This window comes from Sus scrofa, chromosome 4 (genome assembly GCF_054392235.1).
Source record: "Sus scrofa isolate SSC_HxYL_T2T_F1_AM1 chromosome 4, Sscrofa_HxYL_maternal_Yorkshire_Landrace_v2.0, whole genome shotgun sequence".
Lineage (NCBI taxonomy): Eukaryota > Metazoa > Chordata > Mammalia > Artiodactyla > Suidae > Sus > Sus scrofa.
Window position 1 is genome coordinate 92,122,435 of NC_139386.1, and position 19,693 is coordinate 92,142,127.

The following is a 19,693-nucleotide window of genomic DNA, read 5'->3' on the forward strand; positions in this document are numbered from 1 at the left end:
AATCATCTCAGAACCTGAATGTGTAACAGATCAGAAGGCACTAACTGCCAGCTACTTGTCTGGGTCATTCCCCTCACTTCTCTTGAGTTTAACCCTTTTCCTCTTGTCCTAATCACACAAAGTTAGGTTCAAGTCCATTGTCACAGTGCTCTTTCCCCTCTTCTGGTATGTCCTCCCCATAGGCATTGGTCTGCTCTGAGAGCCCATCCTCAAACACAGAGGCTGTGAACAGTCAGGCTATACTCTCCCTCCTGATCCCTGTCCTTGATGGGCACCTCCAAGCCTTGTGCCCAGAGTACCTGTGACCTCTCACAGTCAACATCCATTTGAACTCACTGACCAGGGAAGACGTCCACAGACAAATGTAGGAACACTATCATCAGCAAAGCCCAAGAGTATCAGACACTTAGAAGCAATGCCCAGAGTTGCTCTCTGGCCTAAAAAACCAAGAAAAGTCATAGGTATTCCATCTATGGTGGGATGTATATTTTTTAGAAGTCAATAAATTTCAAGACTGACGACTAGAATGAGCATAGAAAACAGGATATTCATTGTATGACCTTAAGTACATCATATTTTCTTGACAGAAAAACAGTTCAATATAACTACCATGCCCAACTTACTGTTATCCAATGAGGTTGAAGTAAAATCATAGAAAAAGTCTTTGTAGACTATAAAGTGTTAGGCAAATATAAGAGAAATTGTACAGATCTGTTGACCTAGACAAAAAAAATCTAGGACTCAGAAGGATACATAACCATAACTTTCAAGTACAAAAAGAAGTAGGAATAGAATTGTGAGAGATGTGGCTTGGGTATTAACGAGACTGAGTGTTTTTCTACACACACACACACACACACACACACACACACCCCAAAAAATAAACAAGCAAGCAGTAAAGGAAAAGAAGGAACGACATTATCAGAAATTTTAGCTGAGTATCAGTTGTATATCAGAATCACTATTTTTTTTAAAAAAATATAGTTGCCTCACTCCCCCTGAACCCAGTGAATCAGAATCTTCAAGGGAGATGCCTAAGTTGAGATTCAATGTACTGGGAAGAGTTTTTTGATTTCTCTGGGGAGGTTTCCTATCTCCATTCTAAAAGTGAGAAAATGGACTTAGCTTATTCTTTTCTGATGCCTTCAGCCCATGCCTCTTTGTAGCTTCAGTTAACTCTCTAACCATTTATAGAATCTTATAATTTACTCCTGAGGTAATAACCACACAGGAAAAGGACTGAGCATCTTCCTATCCCATGATTGTTCCTCATTTCCCTACCTTCTCCAGCATTTTCTGCCAGAACTGCCTCCAGAGGATGATGACAATGATGGCCAGGAGGATGAAGATGATGGCCACCAAGCAGCCAATCAGGATTCGAGTGTTGCTGTCATCAACTTTAAGCATTGGATCTATAACCAGGAAAAGAAGGATGAAGAATATTATCATCTTATGGGGCAAGGCAAGGCATGAGGGACTGTATGAGCAATAAGGAGGTAGAACTTTTTCCTTCAGGATAATTCCACATGATGCCACCTTAACACATGGTCTTGCTACTCTTCTATTACTTTGCTCCTATATTTTACAGTCCTCATCCATGGAACATCAGCCTCTTTTTCCTCACGTATTAGACTGAATAATGGAGAGGTTTTCCATACTTCCCCAAATTTTGCTCTTTATACCATGGCCTGGGTTAACTGGCTCTAATCATACCTCATGAAAAATAAATGAAGAATCAGTTTCACTCTGAAGTCTTTGAGACAAGCCAGGGTAGCTGAGAGATCTGTTTGGAGACACTTGATCATGTGTTTCCTAGGTAGCTGACTTAAATAGCCAGTGACTGTCCAAAGCAATGGATACACCTTTCAATATTTCTCTCCAATCAGAGAGACTAGCTTTTTTCCCCCCTAGGCTATTATGCATCCACTGAGATCCCCACAAAGATTCTCACCTAGAAATATCTCCTTCCCCATTTCTGCTCCAAGCTTCCCAAATTTCCATAAAGCAGTTGGAACAACACCAGATTCTGCCTCAGCTGAAGAATTACATGAACCATCAGGGAAGAGAGAGAGTTTGGGCCCTTAACCTTGGAGGTGGACTGTCCCACCTTTCCATAGATAATCTGTATCCAAAACCTCCTACACAGTCTGGTCTTTGCAAATCTCTATGCTTCTTCACCCTCTGAGGTCCCTCCAACTTAATTTTTGTAAGCAAGAATCACACATACCATAGGTTGTGGGCGCCACGGGTGATGTGGGCAAGGCTCCAGAGTTGTTGTACATTGCAGCATCTGTTACAAAATAAGAGTGAGTTGGAGCTGAGGAGAAGACAGCGAGGTGGTGGTTTTTCTGAAGGCAGGTTCTAAGCTAATACTTTGTGAAATCAACTTAATGGGTTGCCACTAGCCTTTCTTATAAATGAAACCATATAATATGTTAAATTTTAAAAATCACCATTATCTAAATACTAAGGGCAACTTTCCTTCTGTAAAATGTTTGTTTAAATGATTTTGTATTACATGTCATAGTACAAAAAAAAGTTTAAGAAAGAATCAGAAGGCTATGGCTACACATTATCATAAAGCATGCATAGGAAGTGAGACCCCAATTCAGCAAAATGTAGAGAGAATACAATGGGTAAGTAGACATGGAACAGACGTAGTGCTAAGATGCTCTTTCCTTCAAGGAAATTAAATTGTTTAAAAAAAAGTCTTTACTATGCTTCATTGTCCTAGCTCTTTAATTTATAAATTAAGCCTTCATCCTTAAAGATAAATTATATATCCTTCACTGTGATGTTTAAGCTTCTAAGACAGATCCCAAAATTTATTTGATGGATTGACGCTGTTAACTAATTTTTCCCTCTGCTTTGTTTAATCAAGGGGGTCAAGAATTAGAGCATGCATTTTCCTTCTAAGAGAGAATCCCTCCAAAAATCCTAATTTTTCTTCTTAGCATTATTATACAAGTAGGAAAATATCTGTCATCCACTTGTACTTTTCCTCAGGCTCCAGGGGAAACTAATATTATCATGATATTTAAAGTTCAAGACATTACAGGAATCAAAGACTATAGTCTATAGCTATAATTAGTTAAGTTTTTTAACACACATCTAAAAATCTGTCTTCTGTAATGTACGTGAGAAAGCTATATACAGCAAACATAACTAACATGTTGGTCTGATTTGGGTTTACTCAATATATATATAATCACTTACTGAGAACTTTTTTTCAATGTTGTACTCTTATCAAGAAAATATTAAAAATACAGAAATACATTTTCTATTATTTTATGTCACAAACAACACTGTTTAGTAGACCATTTGCTATGAAACAATTGCACTGACATATCTTATTCCACTTCCCCTTAGATAGAAATATAACTTTAAGATGGCTTAAAAATAATCATTCAGGTTATTCTAAATTTTTTAGTTATAAAATTAGCAAATATACCTTCTATTATTTCCTTAGGCCAACATTTCAAATATTCTGCAGAGGGAATCCCTGATGAGGGGAACCTACTTAACACAATGTAACACTGCTTTTGAATATCTAAACTTCTGCCCTTAATAAATACTTTATATGAAATAATTAGTTCATTTACGCTTAGAATAATTTTTTATAATAACAGAAGGCATTGAAGCCCCAAACTTGTGTTTCTAAACATATGCTCTATTTCCTTATCAGTACATCTTAATGAACAAACCATCTTGAAATTTTCTTCTTCTAAAAATTAAATCAGGAAGCATGGTGTCTTCTGCTTTATCTACTAGAAGTAGTCTCTCTACTTCGCTGATGTCATTTTTGCCTATACTTTTCTTCTATTAGTCTCAATCCTTTGACAGTGTCCACTTAGAATCCACTCTCTAGTGGCCTCTCTCCTGACCACTTATTATTGGTACCACTTTGAAAATCTTATGAAAAATTATTGCATAGGTTTTCTATCCCCATCTAAACTGTGATAGTAAAGGCAGTGTCCTAAGTATCCTTTAACTTTTCAAGATTTGGCACAGTCCCTGTTGCCCACTTTGTGGTCTCTAAATATCATTCCCCACTAAAAGGAATGAAGATTTCTCGAGGAAATAGTTGATTCCACATCTGGGGCAGCGAATGTTCAAAATGAGCTTGGAACAATGTGTTCTTTCAGAAAACAAGATAGTTATCAAATATTTATAGGATCCAACCCAAAGAAGACAGAGCCAGCTTAAAGGCATGTACTCTGGCCAATGCAGGACAATCTGAGTATTAAAAGAACAGTAATTGCAATTGATTAAAAATACTGAATACATTTTTAAAACGAAGCATAATGAAACTAAAAAGCATAACAAGGATGAAAAACAAAACTTTTTAGATACCATTGAAGTGTGCTAGGGTATCAATTCATTACTTTGAAAATTCCCAAAAAAGTTAATTATGTATCCTGCCCTATCAATGTGAACTGTATTTCAGGGTAAACAAGCATATAGAGAATAGTTCTCCTATTCAGAAGAAATTCAGCTAATAAATTCAGAGGGAATAAAATAATTAGAAAATCACCGTTTAAGACCTCCTAATGAAATAGTTTATGCAGTGGTCATCAATGGAGAGTAAAACCTAGGAGAGAGCTCATGGAGAACTTTTCCATGAAAGTCTAACTTCCTGAGCCTGGAGATCAATCTTAGCAGCACTAAAAGTGAGAGATTCTAACATGACATTCCCATGATGAGTTTCAACATAAAGTACACAGCACTATTTATGAGAAATGTTTGGCAAAAAAATAAGTACTGAACCTGAGTCAAATTCACCTGTAGATATAACCTCCAGTCTACAGGATGGCAGAGGATAGAAGCACCAGTAAAATAACACCCCAGAAAGAAAACAGCCAAACCAGAATTGAATTTTACATACCTATTTTTTTAGATTAAAAGAAACATCACCTAGGAATACAGTAAGGGAAGTACACCAAGAGGGCCTTATTATTTAGATCCTAATTCTATTAAGCTAACTGCAGTAAGACATTATTAGACAATCGGGGATATGCGAATGTGGACAGGCTATTATGTGATATTAAGGAATTATTTATTAATAAATGCTGTCTGTTAGATGTTACACGGCATTACGATGAAGATATTTTCTTAAGTGTATCTAAAATTTTTCATAACGAAATCAAATAACATAACAGTTTTGCTTCAAAATACTATTGCAAAAGGGAGGAATAAATAAAACAAGCATGACAAAATAAAATCAGTGGTTAGTAAAGTTAAGTGATGGATGGGGATTCATTGTTTTCTTTACTCGTGTGTATTTAGACATTTTCATCTACATATTTCAACAGTGCATAGGTGTGCTTCCCCTTATCTGGCTTAATTTACATAAAGGTTTTAAACACTGAACTCATTTTCTTTAATCTTTTATCTTACATCTTTTTTAGGCAAATGCACGTGAGAGCCAAGTAAACATTCTACTTCCACATCTGCATCCCTGCCCTTCCGCAAGGAAACTCATTGCAGAAAAGATTCCCTCTATCTACCCATAAAAAGCCACCTATCAAACCCTCCTCCTCTCAGAGACCTGCCAGTGAGAAGCTCTGGACCCTGCCTTCCTCCTTCCACCACCCTGCTCCCACTTCCCCAAGGGGGGCCAAGCTCCCAACCTGATTGGAAGGTGATCTCACTGAACATCATCCAGGTGTCAGCAAAATGGTACTGGCACTTTATGGCACTGGCCATGCGGTGGTGGAGGGGCACTGTGACGAACCGAGCACTGGGGTTCACATCATCCAGGACAAGGGGGAAGGAGACAGCGTTAGGTTCCCATTCATTGGCTTCGGAGCGGAAGTAGCACTGTACTTCCTTAAAAATCTTCACACCTTTAGCAAACATGTTGTTGCAGTGGACCTGGCAGAGAAAGAGGCATGTGAGTGACAGGTTGACCCTGCTGGGTGAGACTGGGGACACAGCGCAACCTAACCCAGTAAGATCTTAGACTTGCCAAATTCCTTTGGGCAACACTCTTGCTGAATAATTGGTGTTCTCCAGTCTTAGCATTTGTCAGCCAGAGACAAAAGACTTAATTATCTCTTTTAATTAAATTTAGCTTAGGTAAAGCCATTCTGATGAAAGCATCAAGGCTTCTTCATAGATATTTTCCAAGATGAGAATGGAAAGTCTTGGGAAAGGTAGCTTGCACTCTCTTGTCTGCTGCCATGACTCTCACCAGGATATTTGTATGGCTTTTAAGGCTCATCAGGAACATTCCACAACAGTTCCTCTATAGCACCTTACTATGTGCAACATCCATCAAACATGCAATGTACATGTTTGTACTAAGTCAAGACTCTCATGATAGTTCAGTAACATTTCTTCGGCTTAGTCTTAAATAGAAAATTGGAGACTTGCTGGTCACTATCCCCTGAATTTAAAGACTTCATAGGTTGGAAAAGCATCGATGTCATTCTTGGAATATATTTGCTATTTACATTTTACATTTTGCTTAGGCCCTGCAATGTGACCCTTCTGCGTGACCCTTCAGCTGTCCTCAATATTCTCCTTTGGTTTCTGGATAGTCAACACAGGATTACCAGTCAGAATTTATTCTGAGCTAAGGAAGAAGTACTAATAATCATAGAAACTTAATGACTGAAGAAACTAGACAGAAATACTTTAAAGGAATGGAATCATGGAATATTAGAATGACTAGAGACTTTAAAAATCATTTAGTCCAGCTCTCTATCTACTAATGAAGAAACTGGTGTTCAGAGTGTTTTGACCTGCCTGTGGTCAGTCAACACCAGGATAGGATATAGAACTCTTGGTCCAGTGCACTTTCCACACATATGCCACATGGAAAGGGAGCAAATCATCTCAGCTTTTCCATTTGGATTTTCCTATAAATGTTAATGATGAAAACATGTGTTAATACCTTCCTTGGGATGAATTGACAGTTCCAGTTTATTGAACACAAGTAAATGGAGCAAGGCTAAGAACAAAATCAAAGGAATACTGTCTACAACTTCAATAGATTTTTCAGATGTTTTGAAATCTGTGAAGTATTGGATAAGTAGCCTGTGGGAAGGTAATAATCTTTCCTACAGATGTTTTGGGGATTCTCCTGGAATGCAAATAAATAGCATAGGATTTCATTCCCCTGTAAACTTACATATTAGAATACATTTAAAAATGCCTTTATATATATATAAAAGCTCTTTTAATTTATTTTTTCTCAATTTGACTTACAATTTTTTTTCTTTTTTCTTTTTCTTTTTTTTTTTATTTCCCCAATACATTATTTTTTTTTTTCCTACTGTACAGCATGGTGACCCAGTTGCACATACATGTATACATTATTTTTTCTCACATTATTATGCTCCATCATTAAGTGACTAGACATAGTTCCCAGTGCTACACAGCAGGATCTCATTGCTAATCCATTCCAAAGGCAATAGAATGCATCTATTAACCCCAAGCTCCCAAACCATCCCACTAGCTCCCCCTCCACCTTGGCAACCACAAGTCTATTCTCCAAGTCCATGATATTCTTTTCTGTGGAAAGGGTCATTTGTGAGGTATATTAGATTCCAGATACAAGTGATATCATATTTTATGTTTTCTCCAAAGAATAAGCTCTTGGATTTATGATCATTTCTATAGTTTTCTGGTTTTAATTAATTGGTTTATTCATTTATCTTTGATGTTAGAATTCAATGTCTAGTTCATTTGTTTTATTTTTTCCTCCTTTAATAATGAAGAAAATATTTAAAACCAGGAATTTTATTCAGTATAGTTTTTTATGTATCTCATTTGTTTTGATATACATAATATTTTCATTTTCTAAGTGCTCTGTGGATAATTTTTTTTAAATGTTATTGTTTTTGGACTTTCCCTTATGGCTCAGTGGCTAAAAAACCCTTCTAGTACCCACGAGGATGCGGGTTCAATCCCAGGCCTTGCTCAGTGGGTTAAGGATCTGGCATTGCCATGAGCTGTGGTGTAGGTCGCAGACATGGCTCAGATCCCAACTTGCTATGGCTACGGTATAGACTGGCAGCTACAGCTCCAAATAGACCCTTAGCCTGGGAACCTCCATATCCCCATATGCAGTGGGTGTGGCTCTAAAAAGACAAAAGACAAAAAAAAAATGCTATTTTTAACTACATTCAGGGTGGGGAGGGAAATGGGCAGTAATTTGCCTAGGAAGCAAAAAAACTACTCTCCAAAAGACATCAGTGATCTGAAAGTCATCTTTTACTTTTCATTTGTCTCAGAAAAATTAAAATATGCTAGAAACCTATTTGGCTTTGAGAGGACTAGTCTCCTGAGAAGTTTCTGGCACCTTCTCATTGCAAAATATGCTTTTGAATAATTTTGACCCATGATAAGCTAGTTAAACAGGAGCTTCTGGGGATTCAGGAAGATCAAAGTTGATTCACTAAATATTGTAACTTTTTGGGAACTTTAAAATATATTTTATTATTTGTAGGACTAGAAATTCTCCCAATGATCATAATGGATTAATATACATGTTCATAGGTGATTATTGGGTGTACGCATTATTCAGCAATGCAAATAAATTTTTTCTTGAAGCATACAGTTTTCTTACTGTGCATAATAATACAGAATAGAATGACTGTACTGTTTCCTCCTTCCCCACAAAAAAACCTGTGAAGAATACAGTGTTACAATAACACAAACATTTACAACTGCCAAAAAGCTATTCATAAACAACACACTGGCAGATTGGGCATGAGTCAATCCTTCTGTTCTCAACGTTAACTAACAGCTATGAATCCAATTAGGAGAGATTATCATCTTAACATGTGGGAGTGATACAATAGACATGCATTCACTTTTGACACCAGGTTTGTGCCAAGAATGACAAATTTTTATTTATTAAGAACCCTAATGATAAAACTTGTTTTGCTTCTTCAGGGTCCCCATATCCCTCTATGTACTTCCTTTTGCAAATAAATAGTGTCTTCCCCCATTTCTTATTCATCACTTTACCCCCAGAACTTAGCATAGTGCTACAGATACTCCAAATACTGTTGCTAAATTAATAGCAAAGAGAAATGAATGAATTTAGGAAACCAATACTGAAACTGAGAACTGAGTATAAAGGCAGAATTACCAATTTGTTGACCACAAATACCATGCAGTCAATTATTAATCGGGAAAAATAACAGACAAGCATGGATCTGTATGTGGGTCACTTGCTCATTCTCTTGGAGGTTATCTAGGTATCTTCCAATGATCCTTCATAAACCAGTAAGAGTTATATGTGAAACACAACAGCTCTCAGGATTTCTCTCTTGCATTCAACAAAAGGATTTTCCTCTCTACTCTTAAGTACCAGTTTTCCTAATCAGGTTTAGCATCCAACTTGGTCACTTTTTACATGGCCTTTTCCTCCCTTCTATTGGGATTATGTAAAAGAAAAGAAAAATTACCACTGGAGCTAAGTACCAGGAAATTCACCATTTATCAACAGAGATGTCCTCAACCCTTGAATCCAGGGTGGGCTCTCCTGAAAGGTCTTACCTCCAAGAAAACAGAAATCCAGGACTTAAGATCCCTTCCCCAGCTCTTCTCAGGGTTTGCACTTAACACGTCATCACCCCCCAACTCCACCCCCACCCCCACCCCTGGCTGTGCCTTTTCAAATCTTTTAGCTTCTATCCATATATTCAAAAATATTTCCCTATTTCCCTTAACTACCCTGCAATAATAAGCTGATAAGATAGCTTCTGCTATTACGTTTAAGACATTGATTTTGTATTGTTTACTCTCTGCCAGGTAAAATATTTACATTTTAATACAGACTCTTAAGTGATGGTTCTTTGCAAAACAAAGAAGCAAACACTAATAATGTACATTTGACGCCTTAGAACAGACTTGGGTTAAACCCACCCCACCCCCAGCCTTGAATCTCACCAATTTGGTAACTGAATCCTCTGACTGGGCAAAGAGTCAAAGAAATCCCATAGAGAAAACAAACTGAAACCCTGGGCCTGAGGTCTAGAATCTGGATTTTAGCCCAGCCAGGAGTCACAGCCATTCCTCCTGCTTGGCCCCAGTCTTTCTTTAAATTTCTGTTTATAGTTAAGAAAATTCTATTGTTTTTTCAGTATCCTGTTCCTGTCCATTCCATCTCATCTTCCTTCTACCCTACGTGGCAGAGATATTTATAACTATAAATAGTTAGAGTAGGCAATGAAGGATACCTCTTTGTTCATTTTCAGACACTTATTGAGCCTGCGTGCATTAAATGCCAGGCGCTTGGGTACAGAGATTAGGAAGCAGAGTCACTGCTTTGGAGGAGATTGATGTCTCCTAAGAGGACCAGACACACACACAGATAAATGATAATAGATAAGGAAACAGAGAACTCTGGGAATAGAAGAGCATGGGATCTTCCATCATGATTTCTCAGTGCTGTGGGCATGGAGGAAATACTCAAAGGTGGGATGTGGTTCAAAATACAAAGCCCAGTCTTCCATTGAGAATCAGAGCTGCCATGAGCCATGCTTACTCACAAGAGTGCGTCCTCTCCCTGTGGAGTGTTGGGCAGGTCCATGGAATAACTTCCATGGGCTGTAGTCACTTTTGCCTTTGTGGGCCCCTCCCTCCATAAAACATGTATTAAAATTTTATTTTACAACTGTTTTTTTTAAAAGGATGAAAATAACTTTTGACCCTAAAACTCATTTCTTGTATTCTAACATTAAGAGAAGCTAAACCATTTTCATGGGGCTTAAAAGTATCATTTACCCTAGACACTGCACCCACTTGCCTAATGGATATGTTGATTCTGGTGTTGAAACAACAACAGCAAAATATATTGAGAAATAGTGACTTGTCCAACATCCCTATTGACAAGTGAAGAAGCAAGCCCAGAGATGGAGTAACTCATGAAATGCACAGAGCTGGTTAGCAGCAGAATATATATTTGAATCCCATTCTGCTGGTACCACCCAGGGGTTCTTTCCAGCAAGCCTTTCCCGTACATCATGATTTTGGATTCCACACCTAACTCCACTGACCTTCATAGTAGTAAAATTCCTGATGCGGTCAAATTCAAACATGATCTCTATGTAGCCATTGGTGGCACTCTCATTCCTCCAGCCCACGTAGTCATAGCCCGGCCACACATGGTACTCATGGGTCTGGGTGAAATCATCCAGGCCTGATACCCCATCTGTCAACTGGCCCAGCCCTTCAGTCATGCTGCTCAGGCCAGGAGAGGAGAAGGAAAAAGGAGAGAAGAATCTGGAGTTAAATACACATTCATGGAAAAGCTTTTCCCCAGTTTCTTCAACCTGGATTTTGTAAGAGCTGATTATCTTGGAGGTTGAAGAATTACTTAAACTCCAATATATTTGTAGTACTGATTCATTTATCCGGCTTCAATGGAGAATTATAAATGAATCATACAAAATATTTGATGCGTACCTCTACAATTGAGAAACTTTTAAACATTTTTTTTATCATTTTCTATGAAATCTTTCTATTGTACCCTTACCTGTACTTATATACTTCATACAGTAAATCTTTATATGATGACTCAGTCTTAACCATTGCATTTGAATAATTAATCCAGTAATGATTAAATGAATGAATGCATGGAATGAACACTACTGTAGATTGTGGCACCTGCTCATCACCAAGCAAATGGTCCCAGAATTGGCTGGAAATTTTTCTGACTCTCCTTTGACTGCATGTGGTCATTGGTCAATGAATCGATTCCAGAGAAACCAGTCATATATTCTTCTACCCCACATCTCCAACAACTTAACTTAATATCAAACTAAAGGGGGGAAAAGGCAACCTCTGCCAAATTAAAATAGTAATTTACATTTAACTTGCATCACATTTGAAGAATACTAGACTCATGGAGTAAAATGCATGGATCACACAGCGTCTGGCATTGAATTTAGTTCTGTTTTCTAGCTTGGCAGCCTTTCCACTTCTGAGTGTGAGGCTCTGTTTTGAATGGCTGAGTTTAGCAGAAGCCTGACTGCTAGGTTGGAGGTATGTGCATTGATATGAACTTGACTATTTGAAGAACATAAAGACAACTCTGTCCTTTTTATGGAGGGACAGAATAAGAGCTGTGGAACTTCTCTCTCCTCAAGCTCTGGAAGATATGTCAGGAGCCTCCCCAGTGAAAAGATTGGGATATTCACCCTCAAACAATAATCCATGTGACCCTTGACAGTACAGTCAGACCAATGATATGTAAAATTTGTGAATTACAAAAGAATGGATTAAGAGTGATTATGCCAGCCTTACAGATACATTTTTAAATATATTTGTTCATTAAAATATGTTTGGCAAATTATAAAATTTGACTAGCCTTATCCACAGTGACCAGAGCCTGGATCTCCCTTCCAAGGTTTTGCCATCTTTTCTTCTCTCTACAGATCAGAAGGCTAGGAGAACATAAGTTTACTTGCAATAAATATATTTCCCATTGTCCCCAGAAAAATACATCCCCAGGAAGGTCTTAAGAAAAGCAACACAAATTAAAAGGAATGCATATTCAATTTCTCTTTAATCAAAATTTAATCAAACAGGGAAGGGGTAAGGAAAGAAATTTTCCCCCTTTACTTCATCTACTTCAGAATTGTTAGAATTACTACAAAAGCATATATTACTTTTAGGAGATTTTAATTTGAAAAAACAACATGTGTTACTATGACTATTTCCTGAGAACTTAAATTAGGTAACTTTGTATCTTGTCACACAGCCATACCAACTAGATATCTCATTACGTCAATTATTAAGTGGAACCTGATTGTGTCTAAAACTCTGTGATAATTTTATCTTTCCTCTGGGGTTCATCCAGAGCCATATTTCCAGTTACCCATCTTATTGCTCTGTTGAGTGTCCCATCAGTCCCTTAAACTCGTATTCCAAACCGAATCCAACATCATCCCTTTATTTTTTTAAGTTCTAGTTGAAATCTAATTGATTTATAATGTTGTGATAATTTCATCCCTTTCTAAACTAAATCTTTACCTAGGTTTCCTATTTTTGTCAATTAAACTTCTCTTCCATATTCACTGAAAGTACCTGGCACATGATAAGAATTCAAAATATGTTTGTTGAATGAATGAATAAATGTATCTCTATAGTTTAAGTTACCTAAACTATCATGTTTCATTGAACTCTTTTTCTCATATTCCTGTCTTGCCCCCTGTATCCGATCAGACTGAAAATATTCCCTAAATAAATATCTCTTTCTAGTTCCTATTTTCACCATCACCATTGTGAACTGGGTCCTTGATTCTTTTCATCTGACAGAATTTGGGATTAGAAAATGTCCCCCTCCTCTCCTGTCTTTCCATTCAAATCTAGCCTTTGAATATAGCTTGATTAATCTGTCTAAAGCGCAGCTCCGATCATGTTCTTCCTCAGCTTTAAAAATCCTCAGTGTTGATGATTACAATGATGCTGTTGATGAAAAAGAACAACCCCTTCTTCTCTCTTCTTCCTGGCCTTGACATTCAAGTTCTTCCAAAATATGACATAATCCAACTTGCTATGCTTCTCATTTACCCTTTTGCTTCATAAATATGGCCCATGGTTAACTAAACAGTTGATCTTTCCCAGATATTCCCTAAACTTTACAACCATAAATCTTTTGTCTTCATACCATTCCCTCCTCTTTGTCTGTGAAAGTTCTACCCATCCTTTGGGGCCGTTCAGGTTTTGTCTCTTCTATTTTGTTTTAACGGGTCCTCCAATCAGATAATAACTTACATGTAAACAGACTTTCCCTTTACAAAATGCTTTTCTTATACATTTTTATCACTTCAACCTCATATCAAAAAGAAATAATTTTACTACATGAATCCAAGTGTTTTCACTCCCAATGCTGTGCTTTCCTATTATCACTTCTTTGTTTCTTTGAATCCCAAAGCACTGATTATACACCTCTCACTCTTATGCTTGTGTCATAGTAATTTAAATCCTGATTTAGCCCCTTTTCCTAACTGTGAGCTTCTTAAAGGTAGGATCAATGACTTTATTTTATTTGAATACCTACCCAATTCCCTGCACAGAGTAACAGTCGATTAGCAAAGATTTATTAAACTAAACTGAATTTAGTTGATCTCTGACTTCCTCTATGCCTTGAGTTTATGCCAGGTGGGTGTGGCTAAGTGAAACAATGCCAAGACAGATTCAGTAAAAGGGGAAGAACAGTGACTAAGTAGATGGAAAGGAAGTGACTACAAATAGAAGACTGGATGAGTCAGGTTTTCCTACAGGGCATGGCAGTTGGAGGGCAGTAGTTTGTTCTTTATACCTAAGACAATGGAAGTGCTGTAATGCCACACTCTTCTTCCTGAGACTCACTAATCTCTCTCTGTATCAACCATCATCAACCTCTATCTTCTAATCTGGACTTCACTATGATCTGGCCTCTCTGCTAGGCTCAATCTTTGCAGACAAAGACCAGCCTAAGAGAGAAATGTGTTGAAGTGGAGTTGAAGAAGAATGGCAAGACTTGGAGTGAGTTGGGATAGGTGGGAAACCCAACCCTACATTCCTATGGCTTCTGAACATACTTCCTCACCATGGCCCTCCATTGGTCTATTTCAGGACTATCTTTTGGTTCTTCTGCTGTTTTCAGTTCTAGCTTCAGCTATAGTCAGGCCATTCTGGTCCTCATTCTTGCTTCCTTACCTACCTCCTCTGCTCTGATTATCATCTCATCCTAGAAAGTTTCCTTGTCCGTTGTAAGCCTTAATAGTCTCCTTCTTTTCACAGTTTCTAAAGCATTTATATTTATAGGGTTCATTCTTTCTGAACTCATGTATCTGTCTAATTTATTGTACTTATGACTTAAACTCTTCTGGACCTTTTTCTCCATGGTAAGCTATTATTTGTGTCAGACCATATGTCCTGCTTTGAGGGTCAAAAAAATATGGCTACCATACTTTGAGCCATACCACAAAGATTAGTTCTTCATTTGTATAATTATTTTTCTTGTGATATAACCTTTTCTTCCCAAACTAGACTTTTTGTTCCCTCCAAATAAAGACTACATATTTTACTTCACCTACACCTAAATTTATCTCACAATGCCTAGTATAAAGTCTAAATAAAAATTGATTAGTTGATTGATTCATTGATTATTGTTCCCAAGCCATGATAAAATTGTATTTTCTTTTGGTTGCCATTTTCCCATGCTGATGATTAAAGTTTCCCAGAATTTACCTGTACCCAACAGCTCCATCATAGACCGAATCGTTCAGATAAATGATGGAGCCTCCAGGTAATACAAACTGCTGTCCAGCTGGAGCATTGTATGATACCAAGCCATCTGCCAAGGGAAACAGATATGTCAGTGCCTTTACAAAAGAGATGTGCCTGTTGCTCAGACCAACTATCCCAGGGAGCTACATGAGGTTTCAAGAGTGCAATCTTGAGCAGTATGTCTACCTAGGACTCAATCTGGGTACACAGGGAGCACTGCTGAGGAGGACTCTTCAGCAGCAATCAGCAAAGTGACTTGGAATGCTTTATACCAGGTATGGGGCACCAAGCCCCAGGAGGGTAAATAATATTCCTTACTTTACCCTAATCAAAGGGAATCACTTCTTGATGATTAGTAATTCCATCCCTTCCTGATTTGATTGCCTTTATTTCCCAGGGGTTGGGGTTTCTTAGTCAGATCTACAAGCTCGCTCTCTCTCTAGACACCTACCTAGCCAGACACAGCCATAAAGCTCCACCCTCATGCACACATTCATGGAGTGATCAGTGACTGGTATAAAGCGGACAAATCTGGCCACAATGGGTGGCTCCAAGTCCTTGAGGAAAATGTCATAGGGATTACTATTTCCATCCAACACCTGAGGAGAGAGAAGAGAAAGAATGAGGAGATGCTATGAAGTTATGCTGACTCTTCTTCATTCCCCAAGTCATATTCTTTGGTGGAACCTCTCTTTTTAATTCAAGAAGCAGAATGTATCCACCCATTTTTCTCAGCAGCCTTGATACTTCTCTCTGTGTCCTCACCCCACCATCCCTCATCCTGGGTCACACATTTGCAAGAGCATGCCAGGTCTGTGGACGCACATACCTACTTAGACAACCTATGTACTTCCACTTCTAGCCTAAGTCAATATACGCTCCTGGACATCCCAGGGTTGGGATATAACTTCTTACCTGTTTGCCATGCCGGTTCCGCCAAGAGATCCAACGAGTGCCATCCCGACTGTAATTGATCTTGTACATGGGGGCAAACTCAATGCCATGGCCCCCTGCATGGCGTCCCTGGGTCCCCACCAGAGTGATAAAGTGCAGGGTGTGCAAGTCAATCTGCAGAAACTCCTTCAGGTCATCAGGTTCCACCGGGATCTCAGGACACCAGGCTCCATCCCCTTCTTCTGAGTCCAGCCTTGAGTGACAGGGTTGGAGGGAGAGGAAAGAACCATGTAACCACTGAGTTATGTACTGGTCACCAGCAAGCAGCTGCCCAGTCCTGAAGGGAGGAAGCAGGCTAGAAGTACAGTCCAGATGGACCCTTGGGGCACTGCCCACCAGTCTGACTGTCACCATTGTAGCCATTTGTGGTCAGTTCCCTCTCCCTGGGGCACCATGAAACCCAGAAAGACTGTCACCAGCAGGGAATTAGAAGCCTTGAGTTGACATGTAGCTTTTATTTCCCATCCTTATCTAGACATCTCAAGGGAGGTCCCATGTGATGAAACCCTTCCTACCCTCTACCCCCCTATCTAGTCATTTTACTCCCCCTCCCCCATTTTCAGTCTCAGCATAACAAGGCTAGCCTGGATATCAAGTTTAGGAGTGGGAAGAGAAGAATCATAAGACCTCCAGTGTAGGTTGGGTAATGCAGTTGCAGTTTAACCAGCAAGATGAGTATGGCAGCTCAGCAAAAAGTCTGGAAACCTATGGTGAGAGTGAGGGGTAAGAGTATGTCAGGGAAAAGTAAATAATCTGGTTTCATTTTATTACCTTTTATTACCAGGCTGAGTTATCAGCAAGCAACACTGTGAAATCAATATAAGGTTTATTTTGGGGACCTCTTGCCCCTTTCCCTCTTCCCTGGAATGTTTCTTCTCTCATGATGACACCTACCCATTGTTGCTCTCAGCCCCACCAAACAGCACTCTAATCTTTCACACACTAATACAGAAATCACAGAGAAGGTTTACAGGGTTGCTTTTCTTATGAATGATTCCATTTGAACAGAAATCAATATTTAACACCAAAAGAACTAGATGCCAGGAAGAAGGTTACTTCCTAACAAGCTGAATAATTTTTGAGGAGGGAGTTGGTTGCTTTAAAGAACCCCTGATATTAGACCACAAGAAACCCACCATACTTTGTTTATGGAGGAGGGTGACCCTTCTAGGTGAGTTATCCTAGAGAGAAGGGAAGGATTCATTGGATGCTTCACCACCCATTTAAGGCTTTGATGCTTCACACAATGAATGATGTTTCACAGGCAGCCACTGAAAAGAGGACCAGGTCTCCTAATTCCTAGTGTCCTACCTCGTCTATGCCTTCCCATATCTACCACATAATCCACTTCCTGCAGTAGCTCCCAGTGAGAAGGTGAGATATAGTAAGTCCACTGCATATCAATGAACCCATCTGTTGTGGTGGTGTGGCTCTATGGCCTCTGTGGTTAGGATGAGGTTGCTAGACCAGCCTATGCTGCTAGGCCCCAAATTCTCTACCTGCAAACTTGCAGAGCAGGACAGGCCCACTTGATGTCCTTCCCCTGTACCCGCCAGCTCCCACCAACTACCACCTTCCTCCTTAGCCCCTTGAGTCAATAATTTTGTCCAACCTGGAACTTAGGTTTTCTTGAGGTATCCATCCTCACCTTCCATATTTGGCAGCAGTAGATTCTGACCACTGACTGGAGGCTGTGATGTCCTCATCTGGAATGTGGCCTCCTGACATGCCCAGAGGATAGCGGCATATGGCTGAACCAGGAGAAAGTAAAGAGAAAAGAGAATAAATACTTTTATTTTTATTTTCAGAGACCCTTTGCTAGAATACAATTGATTATTAGACAGGAAAGAGGGACTACACCCCTCTATGACCCCACTTTGACCACTCTGACTCTCTCAGCCTTTTCTTCCTTGCTCCGCCTCCAAATTTATTAGTATTTCATTTTCCAAACATTGATTCTCAGCCAAATCTACCTTTAGTCCAAACTCTGGAAATACCATGATGTGCTGATTTATTCTTTTGCTTGGTAATAACTCCATGTCCCATTCCCATTTCCTTATTAGACAGTATGCTCTTCTAATCAGTTTTGCAACAGGGTGAGTTATCCTCATAATCAACAGGTAGCTTTTATGATCCATAGTGTTTTTTTCCCTAAATAGCTGACTTCACGAAACTATGGAGCAGAGTCAAAAACAAAAACAAAAATAAAACTTCTCCTATGAAGGTATTAAACACACAACTTGGGCCTCCATCAGCACCGTGTTTTGGACTCTGGCTAAAAATAACATTCTCTGGAGATGGACTCCCTCCTCCAGCCAAGATAGAGTAACAAAGACCAAATTTACTTTCCTGGGAGAAATAATCAAAAACAGGAATAACATATGAAAAAATTAGGCTTGAATATAATAAATATAAGACCACAAAGGGCAGCAATCCCTGAGAGATGGAAAACAAAGATGAGCTCCACAATCACAAGTTACTGCCCTGAGAGAGTGTCTAGGCTACAACACAGTGAACAAGAACTCAGGAAGAGGCTGGAGGATTCTCAGAGCTCAGAAGACAAAGACAAGTGTTGGAGAAGTCAAGAGGACTAGAGCTCTCAGAACACAGGATTTCCAATAAGAAACAGGATCCCTATTTAAATTTCAGATGAGCAATGAATAAATGTTTAATATAAATACATCCTAAGCAAAAAGGAAAAAAAAAATACCAGGCTATAAGAGAAGCAGAGAAATAGAACCTATAATAAGAAAATTTTTAATTGATTAAAATTTATTCAGAACTAATATAAAAGTTAGAATTGGAAAAGGAGAACATTAAAATAGCTACAACTGTATTGTGTTCAAAAATATAAGGAGAGCTATCTAGGACATAGAAAAATAGGTAAATCAAATTTCTAGAGATAAAACTTGAATATGTAAGATAAAATACACTCTATGAGACTAAAAGTAGATTATACATTGGCAGGAAAAAACAGTGAACATAAAGACTGTAATAGAAACTCTCCAAAATGGAATGATGAAAGAAAAAAGAATCAATAAATAAACAAAACATAGAAGATTAGTAAGATATGGAACATTCTTAAACATCTAGACATACATGTAAATTGATTCCTTGAAGAAGAGGAGGGAGGAAGACAGAAAATTACTTGAACAAAAAAAGATGGAATTTTAAAAATTTGATGAAAATCATAAACCTAAGAAACTTAGCAACATCTGAAGTACAAGAAATACAAAGAAAACTATGCTGTATAGCAGATCATAAAGTAATTGCTTAGAACAAGTGACAAGGAGAAAATCCTAAAAGCATCTAGAGCCAAAGAAAACAATAAAGGACTAAAGATAGAGATGACAGCAAATTCCTATTCAAAATTGTAATTATGTGATAAATATATGATTGTTAATGTTATTCATATCTATTTAAGTGGTAATTGGCTATTTAAACAAAAACAATAATATATTGTGTTTACAAAATATATAAAAGTAAAATGAATGAAAAAAAT

The 19,693-nt window shown here is 38.3% G+C and overlaps 1 protein-coding gene across 11 annotated transcripts in view; it reads right to left on the minus strand.

Annotated features, from left to right (window-relative positions):
• The window catches only part of DDR2 (discoidin domain receptor tyrosine kinase 2), a 162,085-nt gene that overhangs the window by 20,975 nt on the left and 121,417 nt on the right, over positions 1–19,693 (minus strand). For all 11 annotated transcript variants that reach the window (XM_085022557.1, XM_021089500.2, XM_021089494.2 and 8 more), the window contains 8 exons: positions 17,840–17,942; positions 16,153–16,384; positions 15,689–15,836; positions 15,199–15,304; positions 11,016–11,199; positions 5,631–5,874; positions 2,228–2,290; positions 1,282–1,412 (listed from right to left, as the gene is read on the minus strand). In XM_085022557.1, the coding sequence (XP_084878683.1) occupies positions 1,282–1,412; positions 2,228–2,290; positions 5,631–5,874; positions 11,016–11,199; positions 15,199–15,304; positions 15,689–15,836; positions 16,153–16,384; positions 17,840–17,919 (1,188 nt within the window). In that variant the 5' untranslated portion in view covers positions 17,920–17,942. The remainder of the gene's footprint in view (positions 1–1,281; positions 1,413–2,227; positions 2,291–5,630; positions 5,875–11,015; positions 11,200–15,198; positions 15,305–15,688; positions 15,837–16,152; positions 16,385–17,839; positions 17,943–19,693) is intronic.